The sequence below is a fragment of the Peromyscus californicus genome, unplaced genomic scaffold (genome assembly GCF_007827085.1).
Source record: "Peromyscus californicus insignis strain IS unplaced genomic scaffold, ASM782708v3 Scaffold_19__1_contigs__length_69161282, whole genome shotgun sequence".
Lineage (NCBI taxonomy): Eukaryota > Metazoa > Chordata > Mammalia > Rodentia > Cricetidae > Peromyscus > Peromyscus californicus.
In genome coordinates this window covers 61,912,340-61,938,845 of record NW_026294491.1, presented here as the reverse complement: position 1 = coordinate 61,938,845, position 26,506 = coordinate 61,912,340, and the positions used below count along the sequence as shown (strand labels likewise).

General features: G+C 47.8%; 1 protein-coding gene across 2 annotated transcripts in view; it reads left to right on the top strand.

Moving 5' to 3' along the window:
• Ubr2 (ubiquitin protein ligase E3 component n-recognin 2) overlaps positions 1 to 26,506 on the top strand; it is an 84,802-nt gene extending 58,296 nt beyond the window's left edge. For both annotated transcript variants that reach the window (XM_052745516.1, XM_052745517.1), the window contains exons 29-47: positions 560 to 738; positions 1,383 to 1,582; positions 2,430 to 2,523; positions 3,339 to 3,500; positions 5,343 to 5,446; positions 7,131 to 7,209; positions 9,648 to 9,796; positions 10,840 to 10,895; positions 11,116 to 11,212; positions 11,421 to 11,488; positions 12,617 to 12,752; positions 13,344 to 13,434; positions 15,009 to 15,139; positions 15,881 to 15,989; positions 17,236 to 17,292; positions 20,522 to 20,599; positions 21,869 to 22,039; positions 22,947 to 23,048; positions 24,274 to 26,506. In XM_052745516.1, coding sequence (XP_052601476.1) covers positions 560 to 738; positions 1,383 to 1,582; positions 2,430 to 2,523; positions 3,339 to 3,500; positions 5,343 to 5,446; positions 7,131 to 7,209; positions 9,648 to 9,796; positions 10,840 to 10,895; positions 11,116 to 11,212; positions 11,421 to 11,488; positions 12,617 to 12,752; positions 13,344 to 13,434; positions 15,009 to 15,139; positions 15,881 to 15,989; positions 17,236 to 17,292; positions 20,522 to 20,599; positions 21,869 to 22,039; positions 22,947 to 23,048; positions 24,274 to 24,415 — 2,205 coding nt within the window. In that variant the 3' untranslated portion in view covers positions 24,416 to 26,506. The remainder of the gene's footprint in view (positions 1 to 559; positions 739 to 1,382; positions 1,583 to 2,429; positions 2,524 to 3,338; positions 3,501 to 5,342; positions 5,447 to 7,130; positions 7,210 to 9,647; positions 9,797 to 10,839; positions 10,896 to 11,115; positions 11,213 to 11,420; positions 11,489 to 12,616; positions 12,753 to 13,343; positions 13,435 to 15,008; positions 15,140 to 15,880; positions 15,990 to 17,235; positions 17,293 to 20,521; positions 20,600 to 21,868; positions 22,040 to 22,946; positions 23,049 to 24,273) is intronic.

Below are 26,506 nucleotides of genomic sequence, written 5' to 3'. Positions count from 1 at the left end.
GCGGATCTCTGAGTTCTAGGCCAACCTGGTCTACAGAGTGAGTTCCAGGATAGCCAAGGATATGCAGAGAGACCCTGTCTGGAAAAAACAACAACAACAACAACAAGAGAACAAGCTAGAGCCAGGCATGCCAGCATATTCCATTAGCCCCGGCACTCAGAAGCAGAAGCAGGTGGATCTCTTGAGTTTGAGGCTAGCCTAGTCTACAGAGCTAGTTCCAGGCCAGCCAAGGCTGTTACATATTGAAACTGTATCTCCAGAAAAAAGAAGGTAGACTAATAATACAAAAACTTTAGTAGGTTAGTATGAACAAATTAAGTTTCTCTGCAGTAAGTCAGTAGTTGATATTATTCACAAAGGTTAAATTCCAGAAGATGCGTATATTAACTTATAGCCATTTTCTAGTTTGTCTTTTCCCTTAGCATCTTAGATTGCCTCTTGCATTTAAATAAGAAGATGGTGGCATGTATCTTAGTTAATGCCTACAATGCAGATGCTTTGCTGAGCGGGAAAGACTGTCTGGCCTTTAAGACTCTAACTGAATGGAGCATCATTCCAGAGCTCAAGAGACAAAGACAAAGCAGAGCGGAAAAGGAAAGCCGAGATTGCTAGACTGCGCCGGGAGAAGATCATGGCCCAGATGTCGGAGATGCAGCGGCACTTCATTGATGAGAACAAGGAGCTCTTCCAGCAGACCGTAGAGCTGGACGCCTCTGCCTCTGCCACTCTTGACAGCAGGTAGACAAAATAATGGCCTTTAAGACTTGACCGTTGGTTCTTCCATGTGCTTTTAATGCTGACGGAATTAAGTGGAAGTGTGGGTAATTTTGTGGCCTTCATTAAATGGTGTTCACTTCTAGGCCAGGGAAATAGCCCAAGGTCAGCCAGTAAACTGTGTAACAAACAAACAAGAATCTGAGTTTGCTCCCAGAACTCACAGAAAAAAGCCAAATGCTGGCCCATGCTTGTAGTCCCAGTACTGGGGAGGTAGTGACAGGCATGTCCCTCGGGCAATGACCAGACAGCCTAACCTAATCAGCAAGCCCCGGGCCAGTGAGAGGCCCTGCCACCTGAGGTTGACCTTTGGCCCCCACATACACACACAAAAGAGAAATGTCTAGCTCTGGCTAGTTTGTGTATCCGCCTAGAGTGTTATTTTCTACAGAGAACCTTTGACATTCAGGAGAGAACACTGTAGGCTGGAATGTGCTGCAGGCAGGTTGCTCTAAAGATTAGAGATGGTTTTAAGCACATGAAAGACTCCTACCACTTCATGTTTAAAGACCACAGGTTCAACATGTACCTACCTGGAGTCTGTCATTTAATGGTTATAGAGACACTTCCCAGGCTCATTCAGTATAGTCATAACCTTTTTATTGCAGCCCTCTGATTTCAGATACAGCACTTACAGCATTGGGCCCCGCGCAGACACAGGTCCCTGAGCAGAGAAAGTTTGTCACCTGTATATTGTGTCAAGAGGAGCAAGAGGTCACTGTGGAGAGCAGGGCGATGGTCTTGGCAGCGTTTGTTCAGAGATCAACTGTGCTGTCCAAAGACAGAACTAAATTCATCCAGGATCCAGGTCAGTTCCAGCTTTTGTATTGGATTGTAACCCAGCTGCAATGACAAAAAAATACAAGCAGCCTCCATGCCAGACATCCTGGTTCACATCTGTTATCACTGCACTCGGAGGCTGAGGCCAGAGGATTGTTCTGAGTTCAAGGCCAGACAGGGCTATAATACAAGACTGTGTGTCGTATTTCTTAGCATTTCTTCTCGAAGCTCAGAGCATGAGGCACAATGGGGAATTGGAGTCTCTTGGCAACCAAAGCTTCAGCTAGATCATGATCCTTTATTATCTGGAGTGCATATCAAAACTCATAGATGCTCAGGTCCCTATATAAGATGGTATAGTACTGGGAGGGAGCTCAGGGGCTGAACACTTGCTTGCTGGGAGTGGGGGTCTGGCCTCTATCCACAGCACTAAGTGGGGAAACCCTGCTCAAATGCATAGAATTTGCATGTGACCTTGGGGAATCTTCCTAGATACTGGATCTCTAGGTTATGGTTTCGACGCTGTGTAAGGGGAGAGTGACAAGGACATAAGGCAGATGTGTCAGCACCCATAGAGGGTTCCCCTGGACGTTTGGTCTGCCTTCTCTGGACACCACAGATGCAGGCTCCTGGGGATGGAGGGCCAGCTACCTAATGCACTTCCACCCTCACAGTTCAGGGCTATTGACTTCCACAGGTGATGAGATTACAAGAGTCTCGGTTTTTAAGTTACCAGAGGCTTGCCGAAGTTGGTGATATCTAAAGTCAGAGTAAATTAGCATTTCCTCACCCAGGTCTTTACAAATCTAAGGACGCACGTTGATCATAGAAAAGTTAAATGCTTAGAGTTTTGTTTTGTTTGTTTTGTAATGCAGAAAAATATGATCCATTATTCATGCACCCTGATCTGTCTTGCGGAACACACACTGGCAGCTGTGGGCACGTTATGCATGCCCATTGTTGGCAAAGGTAATTTATATTCTTATATTACTCAAGAAAAGCCATCTGACGGCTCAAAATTGACTTTTAAAGCAAGGGAAATTTCATTCTGAGGGTGGGGATAAAAAGAACTAAAGATACTAGCAAACTTATATATTTGCCTAATATAAGTACTTGCTTTGTAATGAATGTAAAGGATTAAGAAGAAACTTTTAGAGTGTTGGGTACATTTTAATGTAGCTTTGTATCAGAATCTCCTTCATCCCTCCAGAGAAGAGAACAGATCTCTATTAGGTAACAAGCTGGAAGGACAGAAAGATTTGGTACAGTGGGGTAAACTCTGAATCCCCTAGCGATATGAGTAGTGCATTCTTTCTTCAGGTCCAAGGTGAGCAACTCTGGATTCCAAAGGTGTTAGTTAGTCCATGCTTTGCGGCTCTGAGGCTGTAGCACCCTGTCCTGGTGTTTCCTGTGCTCCACAGCACTGTGATTCCAGCACTGTACTTGCTGTCAGTGTGGTCACCCCAGACAAATGACCACCAGCCCTGAGAAAATGGCCAGACAGTGAGAGCACCGAGAGGTGACTCTTCCCACTCTTGAAAGCTTATTAAAGCAGTCAGGTTTTGTTGTTGTTGTTGTTGTTGTTGTTGATAATGTTTCTGTGTTAAGACAAATCCACTTTGAAGAGTAAAATTCCTCTTCAAGTCAAGCTGCCTGTGTTTGAGACAGTTCGGTTTAGTTCAAGTTTTTAATTGTTTGCAAGAAAAATGACTCAGACTGTGGCTGCCTGCCCTCCTGCCGCCGTGACCTCCGTGGATGTTGACCCTTCTTCTCTAATTGTGAAGGTATTTTGACTCGGTTCAAGCTAAGGAGCAGCGGAGGCAGCAGCGTCTACGCTTGCACACCAGCTACGACGTAGAGAATGGCGAGTTTCTCTGTCCGCTCTGTGAGTGCCTGAGCAACACCGTGATCCCCCTGCTGCTCCCCCCGAGGGATGCTTTCAGCAGGTGAGCTCAGGGTGCCAGAGATAGGCTTTGTAGATGGTGGAGGAGGGAGACTCGGCTCTGGGAAACTGCACAATCCCCCCAGATAACCTTCTAGACGTGTTATCCAGTCACTTCTCCGAGCAGATCTGTGGAGTTTGATTGTGATCTTTAAAAGGGAACAAGCCAAAATATAACTTTTTTAAAGTTTACCCGTAAGTGCTACAGAAGTTGTAAACTTTCTGTTTATTCATGAAAATCTGGTATCTTCTTTATTTCTAGAGATCCTACTTTAGAGATGTTCCCTCATACTTCCCAAAGAACTCAGTCTGTTGTTGAGTGTGGTAGCGTACACCTTTAATCCCAGCATTTGAGAGGCAAAGGCAGTTAGATTTCTGTGAGTTCTAGACCTGGCCGCACAGTAAGACTCTATCTTAAAAAAACAAACTCTTCTGCTCTCCATATGTTTCCATGGCATACATGGGCACACACACCATACACATCCACAGTAAATAAAATTAAAAGTGATTAAGTGCTAGAGAGATGGCTTAGCCATTAAGCACTGCTGTTCTTCCAGAGGACCCAGGTTCAAGTAAATCTTTAAAAAATAACTATGCAAGTTTTTAACATAAGTTTTATGGATATAAATTACCTCTTTCTGTGCAGTTCTTTGAATTCAGTTCAGAGCAGAGGCTGGGTTTTCTGTTCAGTTTAGGGACTCGGGATTTGGCTTTGGCTTTGGCGCCATAAAATGTTTATAATTGTTGTCGGGTTCCCATTTCATCTATGCTTTTGAATCACAAAGCGTCATGGTGCTAGCTTACCCTGTATTTGAACTAGGAAGTAGCAACTGCCTGTTCAACGATTCTACCTGTGACTTTGGTGGCTAGTTTGGGTTCTTTCTCGTGGTTGTTAATGATGGTGTAGCCACAACTGAAGGATGGTATAGGACAGTTTGGGATCTGACATAACCGAGTTCAAGGGTCAGCTCTGCCCCTCAGAACCTAAGTCAGGCTGCGTGGCTCAGTGTCCCCGTTTATAACATGGGCACAGTCATACATAGGTGTATTTGGAGGATCAGGTGGGATGCTGCGAGCATCTTACAGTAAGGGCATTGCTAAGCTTGTCACTGAGCATGTGGTGAGGGTTTGTGGTAGCGGTAATTGTGAGGTTTCAGAAGTTCTGCCACATTTCAGTACTAAAATAAGTGACACTTTCTATGATATCACCATTGATCACTGTAACTTCATTTCTGTTGGCCGGTGTCCTCTGAGCATTTGCTTCCATTGCTGCCATTAAACCCATAGTCTCGCGTGTGTAGTCAGAGGACAACTTTTGGGAGTCGTTCTCTCCGGCCACCGTGTGGGCTCGAGGATTAACTTGCCAGCTTAGCAGCCAGCCCCTTGCTGGCTTAGCCATCTCACTAGACTGAGATTGTTTTGTTTTTAATACACCGAATGTTCCCTGGCCTGGCTTTGGTTTTTACTGTGTGGGGGGGGTGTCTTGCCTGCATGAGTGTCTGTGTCCCATGGGTGTGTTTGGTGCTCACAGAGGCCAGAAGAAAGTCTCGGTCTTCGGGAATGAACAGTCGTGAGCCACCGTAAGGGTGCTAGGAATCAAACCTGGGTCTTCTAAAGGAGCAGCCAGTGCTCTTAATTAACCTTTAAGCCATCTCCCTGCCCCATAACCCTGATTTTTAAATATTTGAAATAGGTCTAAAATACGTGTTTTATTTAAGAAAGCTTTTGTAACTTTTTTTGTAACTTTTGGTTTTTTGAGATTCAACTGCCACCGCCACATGACAGCTTTTGTAACTTAATGAAACTAATCAATGAAGAATTAAGTGTTCTCTGTAATCTCTTCCAGGAGGTTAAATTTTTCAGACCAACCAGATCTGACACAGTGGATTAGAACACTATCTCAGCAGATAAAAGCATTGCAGATGCTTAGGAAAGAAGAAAATGCCTCTGGTAAGTGCTGAAAAACCAATTCTGTGTGTGTGTGTGTGTGTGTGTGTGTGTGTGTGTGTGTGTGTGTGTGTGTGTGTGAGAGAGAGAGAGAGAGAGAGACAGAGACAGAGACAGAGACAGAGACAGGTGGTGTTTGTGTGTAAGTGTGTGTGTATGTGTGAGAGGTGGTGTGTGTGTGAGAGAGTGTGTGTTTGTTCAATGTTCGTGCATGCCCGTGACATATTGAGGTCAGAAGAAACTTATAGGAGTTGGTTCTCTCCTACCATGTGGGTTACAAGTATCCAACTCAGGCCATCAGCCTTGGCAGCAAGTTCCTTTACCCACTGAACCATCTCACCAGCCCTGGTAACCTGATTTCTTTTTCCTCGAAAGTGTAAGTTGATTGGAAAATGTGTCTCCAGACAACATTGTTTTTAAGTATTTTCAAACGAGAGTCTAGAGAGATGACTTGGTGATCCAGAGCACTTGCTGCTCTGGCAGAGGACCTGAGTTCAGTTCCCAGCACCACTTCACAGGTTTGCAGCTGCCTGTAACTACAGAGGATCCAACCCCCTCTTCCAGTTGCTCTGGCAACTACATGCACATCTGTATTCACTCACAGACATGCATACACACACAGAGAAATAAAAAGGAAATTTTTAAACATGTATGTAATAGGAGCTGGAGAGATAGCTCCGTGGTTAAGAGCACTGGTTGCTCTCTTAAAACATCTATGTTCAGTTACCAGCACCTACATGGTGGCTGTTTGTAATTCCAGTTCCAAGGAATCTAGCACACTCTTCTGACCTCAGTGGGCACCAGACACACACATGCTGCACAAACTTCCTTGTAGGCAAAACACTCATGCACATAAATTAAAAATAAATAAATCTTTTAAAAAATGTAAATAAGTCTGGGAATAGTGGCACACACCTTCAGTCCCAGCACTGGAGAGGCAGAGGCAGAGGCAGGCAGATCTCTTTGAGTTTAAGGTCAGGCAGAGTGACATGGTGAGACCCTATCTCAAAAAAAAAATGAAGTATATAAATAATAAAACCTCTTTCTACATATTTAAAAGTGAAACCTTCCATTTTAAAATTTGATATGAGCTAGTTATGGTAGCATACATCTGTGATCTCAGCACTGAGGAGAATAAGGCAGGATCATAAAAGGCCATCCTGGGCTACATGACTAGACCCAGGCTCCAGAAAACAGTGAAAATGTGTAACCTGATTCATTCCACTTGTCTGCTGCAGGAAAGTACACTTGACTCCCCATTTTCGAGAACACACAGTGTGTGTTTATAATAGCGCTTCTCTCCGCCACTGATGGACTCCCTGCATGGGGAGACTGAGTGCTGAGGGGATAATGTCAGCAGTTCCCATTGGCAGAACCCTGCCGTGTGCTCAGGGCCTGTGGGAAGTGTTGTGGGCGCATGTCTGTCGTCATGATCGTCGTGGTCACCTCTCTCTCGGTTTTGTTCCCTTAGTGGCTGTACTGTGAGGTCAGCCCGAGCACTGTAGGCAGTGCACTGGTCAGCCACAGAAACACTCACTACCCTTTGGGGGGACGTTTGGCAGTTTGTAGTCATTGGAATTGTCTTCAGGTTGTTACTTGTTTGTTTGTATGTTTGTTTGTCTCCATGGCTGAAATACATAAAGGTTGTGTTCTGCTGAATAATTATATACACTGCCTATTTCTGCAGACACTCCCTCTTCAGAGACCGTAGAAGACATGAGTGAGATACAGGTCCCAGAAGGCTTCAGGCCTGATTTTCATCCTAAGTGAGTATAAGACAGTCTTCCCTTTAAATCTAGCCCACTGGAAAAGTTAAGTGGGCTGTTGGTGGAGTGTGCCTCAGCGAGACTGAGAGTGAAGTATTACCAGTGTTCATCTTGAGTTCTGAAAGTCATGTGCTGTATGAGGTTAATTGTAGTAGACTAGCAAAACTGTAATAAAAGTGTGTGGATCGGTGGCTCTCAACCTGTGGGTCCCAACACCCTTGGGGCTCAAATGATTTTTTTTCTTTTTAAGATTTGTTTATTTATTATGTGTACAGTGTTCTGTCTGCATGTATGCCTGCAGGCCAGAAGAGGGCACCAGATCTCATTACAGATGGCTGTGAGCCACCATGTGGTTGCTGGAAGAGCAGCCAGTGTGCTTAACCACTGAGCCATCTCTCCAGCCCCTCAAATGATTCTTTCACAGAGGATGAATATCAGATATCCCGCATATCAAATATTTACATTACGAATCATAACAGTAGCAAAATTACAGTTATGAAATACCAAGGAAATCATTTTATGATGGGGGTCACCACAACATGAGGAACTGAATTAAAGGGTCACTGCATTAGGGAGGGTGAGCACCACTGTGTAGAGGTTCCACCCTGTTGAGCTCCTGTGTCCTGATCCCCGACACACCATCACGACATCTAAATCCAGGCCACTCAGCTTCCAGCCCACCAGGTCTCAGGCTTCTTTCTGATTGCTGCTTTCCCTTAGACCCCCAAACTCTGGTCACCCAGACTCCTTGGTCCCACTGCCCATTGTCTGTGACGGAGCAGATTCCTTGACCTCTATGGGCCTCCTTCTTCATCTGTAATGGGAAGGAGTTCTTTTGGAGTCTGTGCCTCTCGTGTGCCGAGGGACCAGTAAACAGACCTGGAAGGTCTGATGTGGAGAAGGCCTCAGGCCTCTGCTTGCTCTGCTTCCCCCGGGCCTGCTGTTTGGTCTTTTCTGAGACGTATGTCCATACCCTCCATATTTTCCTTTTGCTTTTTCTGTGGCCCTATGCTGGATATTGAACTCGGGGCTCGCTCATGAATACCAGGCATGTGCCGTACCACCTTGCTGTATCTCCAGCCCTATTTTCATGTTTGAACTCAACAGTACCTTATTGTCAGATAAGACCATTTGGGGAGGGCATGTTAAATCAATGTCAGCTTTTGCATTGTGTGTTTTGAATAATCCTCTGTGTGCTGACAGGACTCCATCCTGTAGTGGGTGCTCTCTCCTGGAGTACCCAGCTCCTCGTCTCTCTAAGCTTGCTTCTCTGTAAAGTGTGGTTGTTCCTGGGTGGGCCGGTGATTCCAACCCAGGCCTGGCGCTTGTTTTCCCACACGCCCAGACCTGTCAGCTATCCTCTGTCCTGGAGGCCTTGCTCCAGCACACAGCCTGTCCTCTGCACAGGTCAGGACAGGGCACAGCTGTCCTTGACTGTGTTCCTTTGGTTGGTTGGTTGGTTGTTTTTTTGAGACAGGGTCTCACAGTGTAGCTCTGACTGGTTCCGTACTCAGAGTGGCACCTCACCTTTGGGAGTGGCCATGCACTACCATGTGGGGTTCTGTGTATTTGTTGAGAAACAAACGACATTCTGACTCCTGTTCCTTGCCATGTAACTAGTTTGAACTCTTGGTATCTTTCTTGTCTGGAATGTTTGAACTGTCCTTCTGATGTCCCTTTATGTGTCTTCTTAGTCACTGGACAGGTTTTGTGACCCTTCCCTGCTGAGTCTCTGTGTGGTGTCTTGAGTTTCTCCCTTGGGAGCTTCTGTTCTTTGATGTGGCCCTCTGTTTGCTTAGATTGGCCCTCTTAGCCTGATCTCCTCTTAGTCTCAACAGGTATTCTGGCCTGGCTTCCTCTGCCCACTCGCCTGTCCACACTGGGAATTGATCCCAGAGCCTTGCTCACACACTCTGACTAAGCCATACCTCATCCGGGTTTAGTTTCCTCTCACTGACTTAAGTGACTATGACACTCCTTCCGTCTGTCTGCTTCTTGGGTAGCTATTTAACAATGCACCGTAGACACTCAGTGGGTACCTGCTGGGCAGGTCAGAACTTGCTGAGTCCCACCAGCAAGGTCAGTAGCCACCACCAGCTTTTGCACCAGGGACTCCCAGATGCCGGTGTTAGGAGAGCTTTCCTCCAAGGTTCTGTTCTGGAAACTCCAGCGTCTGTGGCTATGGGGGGCATTCCTGAGAATCAGTCACAAGTCCCACGGTTCAGACAGTAAATGGACCTGGTTGCCCTGCCTTCTTCAGCCCTGAGCCTTTCTCTGCTCATGCACAGAACGTAACTCCCCTCAGCCAGTCAGTGGCATGCAGCCATCTCTGGAGAGATTGAAAGGTTTGATTGCAGCACAGGACAGAGTGGCTGAGACATGGAGCCATTTTATCCATGTGTGCAGCTTTTGAACTAAACCTATGCATGTTTACACAGGAACCCATATTCTAATAGCATAAAAGAAATGCTAACAACATTTGGAACAGCTACTTACAAGGTGGGACTGAAGGTTCATCCCAATGAAAAGGACCCCCGTGTGCCCATCATGTGCTGGGGGAGCTGCGCATACACCATCCAGAGCATAGGTAAGACGATCAGTGTTGTGCTTCCTTAAGTCATGGGGGCGGTGATTAGAAACCTGTTTAGAAGCTGATTGTGGTGGCCCACTCCTTATCCTAAGGCAGAGGTGGGCAGATCTCAGGAGGTTTGAAGCCAGCCTGTTTATAGAGTTCCAGGGCAGCCAGGACTTGAAAGTAAGACCCCTGCCATGAAAAAACCAAAACAGCCAGGTGGTGGTGGTACATGCCATTAATCCCAGCACTTGGGAGGCAGAGTCTCGTGGATCTCTGAGTTCAAGGCCAGCCTGGTCTACACAGAGAAACCCTGTCTCAAAAAACGGGGTGGGGGTGGGGGATCCAGCCTTTTTGGGCACCAGGCACCAGTGTGGGGCAGACAGACCTGGAGGCAAACACTCACACCCAGTCACTTTGTAATGAACGTTTAGTATAAAGAAGTAATGAAGAGAAAACGGGAACGGTTGTAAACCAGCAAGATGCTGGTTTGTTTGACAGTGTAAATAAATACACAAGAGAAAACAGATTGAGGAGATGGCTGTGGGAGCTGCTGACTGAGGGACCCCTAGGGTTTTCCTTAGTTTTGTGTGGATGAGTGTCTGCCTGCCTATGTGTCTATGTCCTGTGTGTGAACCTGGTGCCTGCAGAGGCCAGAATTGGGCATCATCCCTGCAACTAGAGTTACAGAGTTGTGAGCTACCAAGTGGGTGCTGGGAACCAAACCCAGGTCCTCGGCAAGAACAGCAAGTGCACTGGGCGGTGGTGGTACATGCCTTTAATCCCAGCACTGGGAGGTAGAGCCAGGCGGGTCTCTGTGAGTTCAAGGCCAGCCTGGGCTACAGAGCAAATTCCAGGACAGTCAGGGATACACAGAGAAAGAAACACTGTCTTGAAAAACCACCAAAAAAAAAAAAAAAGATACTAAAACCTGACAAAATTTCATTCCCTTCAGAAATAATAGAACTTATTTAAAAATGTACAAAGAAAGTAACTTTTAAGAAAATAACAATATCTATGGCATTCAATTTACCTTCTTAACTATCTTAAATCTTTAGAAAGAATTTTGAGTGATGAAGAGAAGCCCCTGTTCGGGCCTCTGCCTTGTAGACTGGTAAGAGCATTCATTCCTCTCAGGAATGTAAAGATGCCAAAGAACCTGTCTGTGCCCGGGGGTGGGGGGTGGGGTGGGGTGGGGGGGGGGTGGGGGGGTGGGGGGGTGGAGACGGACACGCGGCTGGCAGTACTTGCTTTTGTTTGTTTCATTGTTTCATAGTGTATCTTTAGAAGGGGTCTGCTCCTTCTCTGGTAACTATAAGACTTCCTTATTTCAGGACGACTGTCTCAGGTCTTTAACACGATTTGCAGCAGCACATTGGACCGTAGCGTCACTTCCTGTGGTACAAGGACACTTCTGTAAACTCTTTGCATGTGAGTGTTCCAGTGTCTGTGGCCATCTATGTTCTGGCAACTTCTGGTCTTTGGAAATTTTCTTTGTAGGAGTCTAATGACTCGGTTACAGATGAAGTGTTTTCTACGTGGTGCCTCTGCACTGATGCCGGCCTTGGCGCTGGTGCCGGCCTCTGCGCTGGTGGCGGCCTCTGTGCAAGTGTGCTAATGTGTCCCCTCCCTTCTCCAGCCTTGGTGCCTAACGACAGCTATGAAGACCTGCCATGCATACTGGACGTCGACATGTTCCACTTACTGGTGCGTGTTTACAGTCTGCCTTGCGTCCTCTTCACTGCCCTCCCTCCACAGCACTGCCTTGGGCTTGAGGAGTCTCTAGCCAGACAGGCCCAGGAGGTGCTCTCGCCACGGATTCTGCACAGCCGTATCTAGTTAGGTTCTGAGGATCCTGGGTCTCGGGTCTGTCGGGTGTCCTTCCTCTCTTACTTGGCTTTGTGGCTAAGGTCTGCACTACAACTGTCTGCTTTTAACCCACTAAGAGATAAAAATAGCAGCGCTGCATAAGTGATCCTGACATTGACGCACAATCCGTTTCGTGGTTTTGTGCATTTTAGGAAATCCGAGCAGCTCTAGCCCTGGGGTCACAATACTTAATGGCAGGCTGCCTCCCGCTCCTTTTTTGTACTCTTTAAATTAGGTATGTTCATTGTCAAAATAGTAGCTTTCCCTATGAAATTTACAGATACACATCTCACATATTTTTATCATATTTGCGAATCCCTTCTACTTTCTGGGCCCCTCCTCCTTCTCCTCCTCCTCCTCCTTTTTTTTTTTTTAATCTAGATACACAGATGAAAGAAAAGATGCCATATGTGCCACATTTGTCCTTCTGGCCCCACACACTTCATTTAGTGTAGCTGGTTCTTAATGGCTGAATAATACTACCTGGTGTGTTTCCTTGATTCTACCTGGTGTGTTTCCTTGATTCTACCTGGTGTGTTTTCTTGATTCTACCTGGTGTGTTTCCTTGATTCTACCTGGTGTGTTTCCTTGATTCTACCCGGTGTGTTTTCTCCTTTCACTTTTTAAAAAACAACATTTATTTGGCATGTGTGTTCCACAGCTCAAACATGGAGGTCATGTCCTCTGATCTCCACACCCTAGGGTACATACACAAAAAAATAAGTGTTAAGAAAATGTTTTATCATTACCAGTAGTCTGTTCATAGGGGAACCCACTGGATAAATGAAGTGATAGTAACTGGTCCTCCAGGCCCCTTCAGCCCCAGTCAGTCATTGAGCTGGTCCTGGTGGGTCTCAGGGTCCCCTCGTCCATCTTAAGTTTAAGCGGAGGCCTAAGATCCCAGGAAGAGTGCAGAGGTGCGTGGCCATGGGGAGAGGCCTGTGCTGACGTTCTCTTGATGGCCAGGTGGGCCTGGTGCTGGCCTTCCCGGCTCTGCAGTGTCAAGACTTCTCGGGAAGCAGCCTCGGGACCGGAGACCTGCACATTTTCCATCTGGTCACCATGGCGCACATCGTACAGATCTTACTTACCTCATGTACAGGTAACTCCCAGCGTCCGTTTGTCAGCTTCTGCACCTTGACTTTCCCGGTTAAAAGCAAACATCTTCTGAGTCACAGTCAGGTTACTTGCTCTTCCTGTTTGTCTTCCTGTAGAAAGTTTTCAGTTCCGTTTCTTTCTGCTGTGAGAATCCCCTGCTGTATGAATGGCTGTGCTTTTCAGATGAGTCCATTCATCTGTGAACGGCATGAATTAAGCCCAGCTGAATGTTGTTTCAGAATGCCAGTTTCGTTTTCGCTCACGTTTTGTTAGTACCCCAGGGAGCTCAATCTCAAACTTGAGATTTCAAGTTTCCATTCAAGCATCCTGTCATTCAAACATTGCAAGACAGTGTGTTAGCTGATCGTCCCCACTGGATGGTGGCTGCAAGACAGTATATTAGTTAATCCTACCCACATTATAATGGCTGGCTCAGTGGTCAGATGGAGATCAGTACTGTGTGCACCCTTGAAAAGAAAATCCCGTGTGTTTATAGGAGTATGTCCTGTATACGTGAGTGTGTGGTATGTGGGTGCGTGGCTGGGATTCTTACCAGCCCTTCCGGCCACACAGTGGGAACACCTTTGTCTTTCAGAAGAGAACGGCATGGATCAAGGAAATCCCACTGGGGAAGAAGAGCTAGCTGTTCTCTCTTTGCACAAAACACTTCACCAGTGTACTGGAAGGTGAGACCCCAGTCTTCCATGGGGGGTACTTCCCACATGCCTGTGGGGTCATTTGGGGTCAGCTTGAGAAAGCAGTTGGCTTGTCAGCTGGGGAAGTTGGTGTGTATTGCTGTACCAAAGATTTAGGAGTGACTGCTCACACCCTGACACAATGAGTCTCTGAGAGAAGGGGATAATGTCTGGACGCTTGCTTGATGGTGAGCCCTATATTTGCTCAGTAAGATGCCAACTAGTGGGCAGATGCACTCCGAAGATGCTCTCCTAAAATGTAAGTTATCAGCTGGGCTGTGGTGGCGCATGTCTTTAATCCCAGCACTCGGGAGGCAGAGGCAGGCGGATCTCTGTGAGTTCGAGGCCAGCCTGGGCTACAGAGTGAGTTCCAGGAAAGGCGCAAAGCTATACAGAGAAACCCTGTCTCAAAAAACAACAACAAAAAAAAAGAACATAAGTTATCTTATCAGCAATTTCAGAATGCAGATCAGATGAGCATAGTGTGTTTGTTTGCAAGATGATCCAGGAGCAACAGAAACACAGGCTGGTGTCACTGTGCCTTGGAATAGCAGTCTCTCTTAGGTCTTAACAATGTGTGTGTGTCAGGAGCCTATGGAAACGTTTGTTCTGGGCTAGAGAGATGGAAACAGTGAGGGGAAGTGCTTGATGCATGGACTCTATGAGCCAGGTTTGAATCCCAGCACCATATGAAAAGCCCTGTGGGTGGTGGAGACCGGAGGATCACTGGGGCTTGCTGGCCTCCAGCACAACTCCAGGCTCAGGAAAAGACCCTGCCTCAAAGTAATAAAAGGAGAGTGATGGAGAGCAGGCACTCAACATCCCCTTCTGGCCCCTGAGCGCACACACACATTTGGACACACCATACATGTACATCCACACATTAAAGAAAAGCTCTTTTAGTTAGCCCATCTGAGAACCCACACTAATGAAGTAGTCTAACATGCAGAAGAACTTACAGGGTATGTCCTGGTGTTATTAATGCCAGCAAGGAGCTAACAGTGATCCAGATGTTCGTGTAGGACATAGTTTGATGATCAGCATGTTCTGAACACAGTGACTGAATTAAAAAGTACAGCAGGTATCATGTTCTAGATAGCACGGTCATTTTGAACATCACGTAGTGCAGCTGTGGGAGACAGACAGTGTGGAAGCAGTGTACAGAGTACTGTGTGGTGGCGTAAGAGTCTGGAAGAACTGCGCGGGGGGGGGGGGGGGGGGGGGGGGGGGGGGGGGGGGGGGTATTTGTTTTTGTTTTTTGTGTGTGTATGGTTTTTCGAGGTAGGATTTCTCTGTGTAACAGCTCTGGCTGTCCTGGCATCTGCTTTGTAGACCAGGCTGGCCTTGAACTCACAGAGATCCACCTGGCTCTGCCTCCCGAGTACAGGAATCAAAGGTGTACACCACTACACCTGGTTTGGGTTTTCATTTTCTAATTTTTCTGTATATCTGCCTGTATTACTTTGACCCACTCCTAACCGTAATGGCACCTATTCCAAATTCAGTCTTGTTTTCACACCATGTTTTCCTGAAGTGATCTTGTCTTAATTGTTTTCTCTCCTCAGTGCCTTGGAGGAAGCGCCCTCCGGCTGGCACCTGTGGAGGAGCGTCCGGGCCGGCATCATGCCTTTCCTCAAGTGTTCTGCTTTGTTCTTCCATTACTTAAATGGAGTTCCAGCCCCACCAGACCTTCAAGGTAACTTTCCATTTCTTTCAAATGTAGGAAGTGTTCCATGTCATCTGCTCCAGCCATTAGAGTAAAGATGGAGCTGGGTGTGGTGGTGCACACTGAGCTCAGCACTGGGTGGCAGAGGCAGGCAGCTCTGTGAGTTCAAGGCCAGTGTAATCTACATAGTGCATTTCAAGACAGCCATTGCTACATAGAGAGAGCCTGTCTCAAAAATAAAAATTAAAAAATTAATAATGAAAATAAAAAGTAGAATGAAGATAAGTTAGCTCTGGGGACAGAGCTCAGTGGTGATGCTTGCCTGGCATGCTCAGCCTGGGTTCAGCCCCAGCATGCTAAGAAAACAAAACAATAAACAAGTACGTCTGATGAATGAGAGCACATGTGTGTGTGAATGCTGATGTGCATCTTTGCGTACGTGCTCTGCCTCTGAATCCCAGGATGTTGCTGACTGTGAGAGCCTCTGTTAAATGTCTCAGAAATATCTGTTCTGGGTCAGTTTATCTGTTACTCTTAGCAGGGTTCAATTTACATATTACTCATGAACTAGGTGTAGGAAGCAGAGGCAGGTGGATCTCTGAGTTCAAGGCCAGCATGGTCTACAGAGTGAGTTCCTAGACAGCCAGGGCTACACAGAGAAACCCTGTCTCACAAAAAAAAAAAAAGGAAAGAAAGAAATAGAAGCGATAGCTCTCTCACTTCTGCATGGGACGTAACTGTGGGTGTTTGTGCCTCTTTCCCCATTTACAGTTTCTGGAGCAAGCCATTTTGAACATTTATGTAACTACCTTTCCCTACCAGCCAACCTCATTCGCCTTTTCCAAGAAAACAGTGACATCATGAACTCTCTGATTGAAAGGTAATGCTTGGATGTTTTTCTGCATTCTGTAGAATGGTTTATGCACTAAGCCTTAGCTTTTCATATTTCAAAGTTCTTTAGTGGAAAACTGCTGAACCTGATAGAATTCAACACATAATTCAAGAGCTGGGGTGTTTTGCCAAGTGTGGTGTCGCACGCCTTTAACCCCAGCAATCAGGAGGCAGAGGCGGGTCTCTGTGAGTGTAAGGCCAGCCTGGTCTACATAGTGAGTTCTAGACTAGCCAGGGCTACATAGTGAGACCCTGTCTCAAAAATAAATGAATGAATGAATGAATGAATGAATGAATGAATGAATAGAGAGAGAGAGGAAGAGGTACATACATAAATGTTTAAGAGAAAGAATGCAGAGTTTAGCTGAGGACTTGGCTTCAGGGTAAGATTGGAAGGGAAGGGGAAGCATTCTGAGGAATGTTTATTTCCTTAGTGAACTGGTTTATTATGGACTCAGTTTCCACAGTTGTCTGTGTTGCTGTGTTGTTTCGTTTGTTGATATGGGGTCTCCCTATGAAGTCCAGGCTGGCCTTGAACTTCAGACCCTCCTGCCTTGGCCTCCTGAGGGCCAGGATTGCAGATGTACACCACCACAGCAGTCCTACTAATAGATTTGAGAGCTGAAGTATGAAGACGGTGGCACCCACCTGTAATCTCAGCACTTGGGAGGCTGAGGCCAAGGGCTTGCTGCAAAGTCAAGGCCAGCCTACACTGTCTAATGAGTTCAAGGCCAGCCAGGGCTCACATCCTGAGACCCTATCTCAGACAATAAAGACAAGGCATAGAGTATGACTGCAGGTTATCAGAACCTGGGGTATGTGTGTGTGTCGGGGGTTAATGGGCATAGCTTTCAGTTAGGGCAGATGAGACGGGTCTGGAGATGGGGTGTAGTGATGCCTGTACAACAGTCTGAAAGTGCTTGATGCCGGGAAACTGTTAATAATGGCTAAAATGGTCATTTTATCTATGTTTCTTCACATTTTTTTAATGTCTGAGAAGCTGGGTATGATGGCATATGCCTGTAATCCTAGCACTCAGGAGGCCAAGGCAGGGGGATCTGAAGTTTGAGGCCAGCCTGGGCTTAATAAGGGGCCCCATATCAGCAAACAACACAGCATAGCAACCCAGGCAGCTGTGGAATCAGAGCCCATAACAAACCAGTCGGAGGCCAGCTAGACTACATAGTGAGACCCTGTCTCACGAAAGTAATCTCCCTTCTCTGTTTGCCTTAAAGTTGGTGCCAGAACAGTGAAGTTAAAAGCTATCTGAACGGCAAAAGAGGGGCAATAAGGTGAGTTGGCGCCTCTTGGGTATTTGGTGTGGGATGGGTGGCAAGAAGCTACATGGGGTGTGAGTGCCATGTTCCTTCAGTGGCATGGCCCTCGGTATCCAGGACTGCACAAGATAGAGCATCTTGTCTCAACATGTCAGTCTCCTGCCGGGGGTGGGACAAGAGCATAAATACACCGCATCCTTGGCAGGGAAGAGAAACGGAGGTAGCTGTGTTGGGGGAACTGCTTTTAGAAATGTAGCTCTTCGTCCTGGGTTTTGTTAGCTGTTTTTCTTTATCCAAATATCAGGAATGGTATGAGGTTCCATGAGCTGAGTGTCTCTCCTGAGACATCAACAGACCAAAGAAACAGTTCTAGCCAATAAGTTTAGGAATTACTTGTCACTTATAAGAGGGTAAGGAGTTACTCACTGAAAGATCAGGGGTGACCGAAATGCTCCACTCCACCATAGGCGACTGCTGACAACCCTGCCCCCAAGACCAAAGGCTGCTTAGAGCCAGGGAGTGGTGGCTGGATCTCAGATGAGGCCTCTGGTCCCCTCCCCTCTCTTTCCTGAGGGAATGTTCGCAGCCCCGTCAATGTGCAGACCAGCTAGCTGTGTGTGTGCTTCTTACATTTGAGTGTGGGGCCACCTAGATCTCTCCCTGCTGTATGTCAGCTGGGAAGAAGTCACCTCACTCCCATAGCACCCCTGGTGACTATCCAGTTGTGGCCAGTTCTTTTTTTTTTTTTTTTTCCAAGACTAGGTTTCTCTGTGTAACAACTCTGGCTGTCCTGGAACTCACAGTGATCTTCCTGTATCCCTGCATGCCAGAAGAGGGCACCAGATCCTGTTATAGATGGTTGTGAGCCACCATGTGGTTGCTGGGAATTGAACACAGGTCCTCTGGAAGAGCAGTCAGTGTTCTTAACCTCTGAGCCATCTCTCCAGCCCCCTGTGGCCAGTTCTTTCCCATTCATTTAATCTGCCTCTGTGCTTTAGTTGAACTCTTGTTGTGTGAAACATCCCTGTGGGTCATACAAGTGTCTCACCGCTCAAGCCTGCTGCTTCTCCAGTCCACACCACCGTGATTATCCGAAGACTAGATGAGATTGCCTGTTTGCTCATACACCCGGAAATGAGAATGCCTGCTCTGAGGAATCTGAACCTCGTGTGATTCCAGTTTTCACATTTGTAAATGGTTACCTGTCACCACCTCCACCCTTAGCCTGCAGCATTCCTGAGGGACATGGGGCTGCTGCTTTTTTGTTTTTCTTTGGTTTTGTTGAGACAGGGTTTCTCTGTGTAGCCCTGGCTGTCCTGGAACTTGCTCTGTAGACCAGGCTGCCCTCAAACTCACAGAGATCCACCTGCCTATGCCTCCCGAGTTCTGGGCTTAAAGGCGTGCGCCGCCACCGCCACCACCAGGCTGACACAGTGCTTCTTAACTTGAACTACACATCAGAGTAACTGGCTAACTTTCAAACTATGGAAGCCACTCCTGGCAGATGTGGAGTTCTGATATGGGAGTTCTGGCATGTGTGCTCCCCTTAAAACTGCAGTTGATGATGGTGTGACTGGCAAGTGCTGTCTGAAGCACCCCATGGGGGGATCCACACTGTCTTTGCTGTAGCTGAGAGTAGATAACCATATGGCATTCCTGAGCTGGGCTGCCACAGAGGTCAGGGTGCCTCACAGAGGAAGAGGCCCTGAAGTACTGACTGGATTTGAATCTCAGCTTTTTCTGAGTTCCGTTCAGTCAGAACCAATGTAGCTGATAGAAAGAAAACTGGATATTGTGAGAGTCCAGCTCTGACCTGCTCCCACCTTTTGAAGGGTTCTTAGGTAAAGGAGAGAGGAACGAGGAAATATTAGATAGATAGAAGGAGATGATAAGAAAGACAGAGACACAAGATAGCTTCGGGAGGGCCCTGGGTCAATGTCCAGCCACCCAGAGCTTTATTCAAAGGGGCTTTTTATAATATGCCAAGGGGAAAGGCAAAAGACCTCCCCCTTGCAAGATCAAAGCACAAATGTACAAAGTGTAGACCCTTCAAAACACCCGGTAACCACGCCCCTGGCCAAATCATCCTCTTCAGCAGCTCTGCTGGGTAAAGCAAGCCCAGAGTCTCTGACCTTGAGAAGGTCTCACTAGGAAGCCTCTGTGGGCCCCCACACGCTATATTCTTCAGATCACCCCTGGTCAGCACACCCCTTGGACATCATTCCCACATTGTGTGGGTGGGCTCCCATCCTGTGTCACCCAGGTGAAGCCAAGAGTGAGCACCCTCACCTGCCCCCTTCCTGCAGCCACCAAACTTTTGCTGGAAAGGGGCAGATAACTGAAGGCGTGCGTCACTGTTGACCTCATCACTCATGCTGAGCACATCACGGGAGAGTGGGAGCTCTAGGGGTGCCTTCACTGGCTCACTCCGCCAGCCCCAGTCCTGGGGGCTGCGTTGAAAGAATCCAGACAAGACACATACAGCACAGTGTAGAAGACAGAAGTGGTTCGTTTTGTTTGGTTTTTTTTTTTAACTTTACATTTTTATTTGTGTATGGATGTATGTGTGTGTGTGTGTAAGTCAGGAAAACTTGCAGGCATTGATGCTCTCCTTCCACCATGTGGGTTTCAGGGGTTAAAATGAGATCCACAGGCTTGGCACCAAGCACCTCTACCCACTGAACCATCCCACCAATGTTGGGTGGAGGGAACACTCTCAAGGGTGAGAGTCATTTTAGACAGCCTTTATACTCTTTCTAACATCTGTACTGCAGGCAGCTTCCCCTGGAAGGGCCTTTCCTGCCCAAAGGATTGATAGACCCATTTGGATTACCTTTAAGAGGAGGCACTGGTCTGTCCTTCACTAGGAAGCCTCCAGCTGGAGCAGAATCTTAGGTGGTTTAGCTGGTTCTCTGTTCATGGCCTTTCAGGTTGTCCTGTCTCCACCACAGCCAGAATTCATCAGATCTCCTTTTGTAGGAGTGAGAGTCCTGCAGTCTCTAGGGAGCTTACAAGGGAGGGATTCGTACCCTGACCTCCAGGCCTGTTGATGGCGGATGGCTTCCTAGTGACTGGAGAGCAAGCGAGAGCATCTTTAGTTACCTTCTCTGGCCTACACTGTGGTAGGCCCTCAGTTGCTCAGTTCAGCCTCTCTTGATTGACTTTGACTTAGCCAAGAATTAGCCTCACATCATTATGACACGGCCGTGAATTCACTGAGCTCTTCACATTTCTACTTTCTTAGCTACCCAAGAGGATCTAACAAACTGATCGACCTTCCGGAGGATTACAGCAGTCTCATTAACCAGGCGTCCAGCTTCTCGTAAGTTCTCTCAGCCCAGGTCCTCCCACGGACCCTCAGGTCCTCCCACGGACAGTCGGCGGCGGGGTGGGGGGTGGGGGGGGGTGTTGGTGGTGACTCTTGGTTTTGTTTGGGGACAAGGAATCAGCAGTCCTTTCCATAACACGGTTAATAAATGTCACTTGCCACCACATTTCAGAGTAGGGCATGGAGGTGGCAGAGAGGTGGCGGCCGCAAGAACCAAGGGTTTCTGGGTAATGATTGCACTTTAACAAGAACCTTTTGTGATTCTTGATCAATTTTTAAATACTTGGTACACAGGCAGCATAAAGAGTACGCTTTCATGCTGGAGAGATGGCTTCCAGAGGTTCTGAGTTCAATTCCCAGCAACCACATGGTGGCTCACAACCATCTCTAGTGGGATTTGATACTTTCTTCTGGCATAAAGGCATAGATGCAGATAGAGTGCTCATGCATAAATTAAATAAATAAATCTTTAAAAAAGAAGGAATATGCTTTCATAAGAAAAAGCATAGCGCTGGGCAGTGGTGGCGCACGCCTTTAATCCCAGCACTCGGGAGGCAGAGGCAGGCGGATCTCTGTGAGTTCGAGGCCAGCCTGGGCTACAGAGTGAGTTCCAGGAAAGGTGCAAAGCTACACAGAGAAACCCTGTCTCAAAAAACAAAAAAAAAAGAAAGAAAGAAAGAAAGAAAGAAAGAAAGAAAGAAAGAAAGAGAGAGAGAGAGAGAAAGAAAGAAAGAAAGAAGAGAAGAAAAAAATAGATCATACTGGCTTGCTCAGCCTGCTTCTTATACAACTCAGGCCCACCTCCCCGGAGATGGCAGTGCCCACGGGGGCTGTGTGCCCTCCCACAGCAATTACAATCAAGAAAACGCCCCCCAGACTTGCTGCCAGGCCATTGTGGTGGAGGCAGTCTCTCGGTTGAGGGTTCTTCTCTCCCCTTCCCCGTGTGTCTAAGATGCTAACTGCATGGGTTGCTGTCTCTAAGCAGCGACTGTTGTTACTCCACACATCGTCACCTAAGCAGCTGAGTGTCTGCAGTGACCGGACACGTCCTTTTCACTGCTGCGTAGTACTTCGCTGCCCCGCAGTAGCTGGTGCTCTCTTTCACTTTCTCAGCTGTTGCTCCCCTGGATGTCTCTGGTACGCGGGTTTGTGCGTGTCCCAGTGTCCTAGCACAGGAGAGCTAACACTGAAAAGTTCTCTTCCGGGCTACCGTAGCCACACTCCTCCACAGCAGTGATGTGTTATTGTGTCTTTGTCTCGGAGGTGCCCCAAGTCGGGTGGCGACAAAAGCAGAGCCCCAACTCTGTGCCTCGTGTGTGGGAGTCTCCTCTGCTCTCAGAGCTACTGCTGCCAGGCCGAGCTGGAGGGGGAGGATGTCGGAGCTTGCACAGCACACACCTACTCCTGCGGCTCCGGGGCTGGCATCTTCCTGAGGTAAGGCCCTGAGAGGGCTTCGTCTTCCCTGAGCACAGCTACTCCCAGGACAGGCACAAGAAAATAGCACTGTATGAGGACTGTAAAGGTCCAGGGCTCGCACTTTGCCTGTATGGCGCCTACCAACTGGTTCTTCCACAAGTGCCAGATCCCAGATGCCAGCCCAGCTCCCAGCTGACGGCTCTGCTCCTCTTTGGCCTCCCTAAATGTGAGGCTGCCCTGTCCCGGGTGTCCTCCCCAAACCCAGGTAAGAATACCCCTCCAGGGGCTGGGGAGACAGGCCACAAGAGCACTGGCTGCTCCTGCAGAAGACCTGGCTTTGGTTCTCAGCGTCCGTGTGGCAGGCAGCTCACAGCTGCCTGTAACTCCAGTGCAGGGGATCTGATGCCCTCTCCCGGCCTCTGTGGGCTCACACACCTAGACTAAAACACAACTTAGTAAATCTTTAAGAAGCAGTGTGGACTCTTGTTCCGTTGCACTAGGTACTGTTAGATCTCCCTGCAGTCACAGGCTGCCGTCCGGTGTTGTACTCAGCCAGAGAACACCAGTAACTTGTGCATCATTTTCCAAACGAGTGTTTTTCTCATAATTATGGTGAAAAGATGAGTAGTAGTTCATGTTTAGAGTTTAGCTCTCTCACTTCAGTTTTAAATTCTACTATTGGAGCCCCCGGCTCTCACTCCGAAGTCACTGTATGCGTTTGCAGTATGTCGTTACCAAGTGCATGCGGCCATCTTAGTTCCACTGAAGGCCTGGGCAGCGGCTTGTTAATGTCAGCTGTCCCTGCTGTAGCTGCTTTTCTCCGCTAACCCTGGGCTTTGGTTGCTTTCTTCATTCTCTTACATAAACCCTTGAATCCACACCTGGCTTACTTACAGAAATGCAATGATGAATGCTCTCTCCACAGAGTACGGGAATGTCAGGTGCTATTTTTAGCTGGCAAAACCAAAGGATGTTTTTATTCTCCTCCCTACCTGGATGACTACGGGGAGACAGACCAGGGACTCAGGTAAGGACCCAGCCTGAGAGTTAGGGAGGCTGACCTTGAGCCTCAAAGCCCTTCCCTTCATGGAGAGCATGATGAGTCGGGAGGTCCTGGAGTCAGCCATGCTGACGCCCAGGAGCCAGTTCTGCTGGAGATGGCTTTGTTCCCTGTGGACTGGTTTCCAGGCTGCCTGCTTGCTCTGCATTCCCCGCTGAGAATGCTGTGAGAGGGTGGGGAGACAGCGCCATTGCTACAGCTCTTGTCATGCAGGCGTGAGGACCCGGGTGTGAGCCACAGAACCCATGTGAAAAGCTAAGTGGGAGATGGAGACAGGAGGGTCTAAGGCTTACTGGACAGCCAGCCTCGCCCAGTTGGTGAGCACCAGAACTGAACTGGCAGGTAACTGAGTGAGAAGACACTCCAAAAGTGTCCTCTGAATTTTGTGTTTTTCAAGGCAGGCCTTCTCTGTGTAACCCTGGCTGTCCTGGAACTCGCTCTGTAGCCCAGGCTGGCCTCGAACTCAGATCCACCTGCCTCTGCCTCCCAAGTGCTGGGATTAAAGGTGTGCTCCACCACAGTCTGGCTAATTTTTTTCTTCATATTATCTACTTTTAAAAATTTATTATTGCCAGGCAACTCACCTGATCTGCAGAGTGAGTTCCAGGACAACTAGGGCTATTCAAAGAAACTCTGTTTTGAAAAAACAAAAACAAAAAGAGTAGGTAATAAATAAAAACTTTAAAAGATTGCCATGAGGAACACAGGGTGAAATGGGAAAGGAAGATCCTGCAGCCCCGTTCCACTCATCACAGCATCTCCAGCTTCAGCACCACAGACCCTGTCTGACTTGTGTGGCTCTCTACGGGGAGACCACTTATGTCCTGATGACATAAGAACAGACTTGACTGAAGTGGCCACAGCTGCCTTGAGAGGCGGTTGCTTCTGCTGTGAGACTCCTGCTCACAAAGCCCACTGCAGAGCTTGCGAGCCTTCTCTCTGCCCCAGAGATGATGAAAGAGCTAAGGCAGATGTAACTCCCCAGGCTTGAATAACCAAGGTTGGACCACATGCCACCTGGTGACCGTTCATCCCGTAGCCCTGAAGAGTGAGCGCCCTACAGGAAGGGCCCCAGTTTCCAGTAGAAAGGGCAGAATCTGAAACTAGTTCCATGCACCTTGCCTGGCGCAGGAGGGTTGGGATGTGAGGGATGGATAAACAGTGCATGTGAGTGACACGTGTCTCTTTCTAGACGAGGAAACCCTTTACATTTATGCCAAGAGCGGTTTCGAAAGATCCAGAAGCTGTGGCAGCAGCACAGTATCACCGAGGAAATTGGTCACGCACAGGAAGCCAACCAGACCCTGGTCGGCATCGACTGGCAGCATTTATAATAAAAACTTGAACTTGGACAAGGTTTTCTAACCCAGCTGGCTTTTCCAGAAAGACGACAGAAAATAAGTTCGGCTGAATCTATTTTGAAATAAATTCTTTATTTAAGCTCTCTTCCCAGTTTTATTTTTCTAGTTTCTGGCTCCAGGGATTGATGAAAATCATTTTCCACCAGATTTTATTGCTGTATCCCTCAGATGTTACCTGGGCAGAGATCCTTTTTAGCCCGGAGCCTTGCTCCTGCTTCAGTAGCCGCTCCACATCACTGATTGTGTTGGACTTGTTGGCCATTCAGCAGAGGCCAAAAGGAGCCCTGGGGCCCAGCAAGATGACTTTTCCAACCTTGGTGCCTCAGCGCTGAGGTGCGGTTCACCTCTGGGACTGGACCTCACCTCGGAGAGCAAAGCAGTTGAATTTGAAGCTGGGATTCCCTTCTCTGCATGGCCTAGAAGGCTGGAGATGCGAGCAGGAGAACCTAGGGGGAGAGCGGCTGGCTTTTCACAGCGGTATATGGTTGGTTTTCTCTATTTTTGTCAGGACTTTTGGCTTACTCAAAGGGCTTTTGAAATGGAAAGGACCTCCTAGTTTTTCCGACAGTTACTTCCTGCTCTGAGGTAAACGGAGAGCATGTGCAGCCTCAACCAGAGGGCAGCAGACCTGTGAGAGCTCAGACCTGTGAGAGCTCAGCTTAGTGAAAGGCTACAAGCCTGTAATCCCAGCACCTGGGAGGCTGAGGCAGGAGACCAGGAGCTCAAGGCTAGCTTCAACCATGTTACGAGCCTGAGGCTAGCCTGGCTGACTTGAGACCTCGTCTCAGACCAACCAAAATGGAGGAGCCAGGGTTTTGAGGTTTCTTGCCCCACCCCACATCTCCTGGATTAGCGTGTTGCTGTGCATCTGCCAGCCGTTCAGGACATGCTCAGACAGTCTGCACACAGCTTCTGCCCTTTTTAGGTATTATTCTGAGTGGTGCCTTTCTAGAACCATAGCCCCTGGGTGCCGCAGGTACAGCTCCTGCGCAGCACGCCTCCTTTCTCACTCGGCAGACGTGCAGAGAGCTCACATGCACGCCGTGACCGCAGATTGAACAAAGGGGTGAACTCCAGTCTCCACGTGGGCCGAGGCCACACCAACAGAAAGAGGCTGTCGGCTTTTCTAACCCATCTAACAACCTTTTCACTCAGCCTTTCAAATTGCAACCCCAAGTTCTGTTCCACTCAGCTGCACCCGTGCCACAGTATCCCAGGAGGGTCAGAAATTCAGACCAGAGGCGAAATGCAGCCAGCACAGCTCCAGGATCATGTGAGGAGCCGCCTCCCCTCCGAAGGATGGACTTCACGTAGCTCTTCTGCTTGGCACAGGCTCAAGAGCTGAGAGGTTGCAACAGGAGACCCGAGTTAGAATCTTGTGTTCCCCCTTTCTCTGGCCTTTCCTTGACACGGTCTGAATGGGCTGTGAGGGATATGCCTGATGTTTGACCTTTGACATGCGCGCAGTTTCTTCAGATTGAAGTTCGTTCGACTCCTCTTGGTCTTTCGCCTTCCATTCACCATTTTTAAATTTGAAATTATGAGACCTCTCTGGGCATGAGCTTCGTGCTAGAGCGCTTGCCTAGCGTGAGTAAGGTCCTGGGTTCAATCCTGGTGCCAACCCAAAGGGGAAAAAAATCATGAGCACAAGCTTGTTTCATCTACGTAGGCTACAGACATCTTCAAGGTCATCCTGACACTTCCGGGTTCAGGACTGACTCTCAGGACCCTGGAATTAGCAGAGAATAGCCCTGCATTTCACTCCTGAGAATGTCAGCATCGGGGCAGTGGATTCCCACAGATCTGCAGCCTGTACTCTCCGTGAGGCAATGTTAAGATGGTTTCCCGTCCCTGTCAACACATCTGACTTTTGTTTGTTTCGCATGTTTTTTTTTTTTTTTGTTGTTGTAGAAATGTTTATATAACATGCTTTCCATATCAGGGAAAATCATATGTTTAATAAATTGGCTATAATTTTAATATCTGTGGACAACTTGTAAAATTTGAAATGTATCATATGTAAAAAGTTTAAAGATTAAATAAAGGCTTTAGGTGTTGACATTC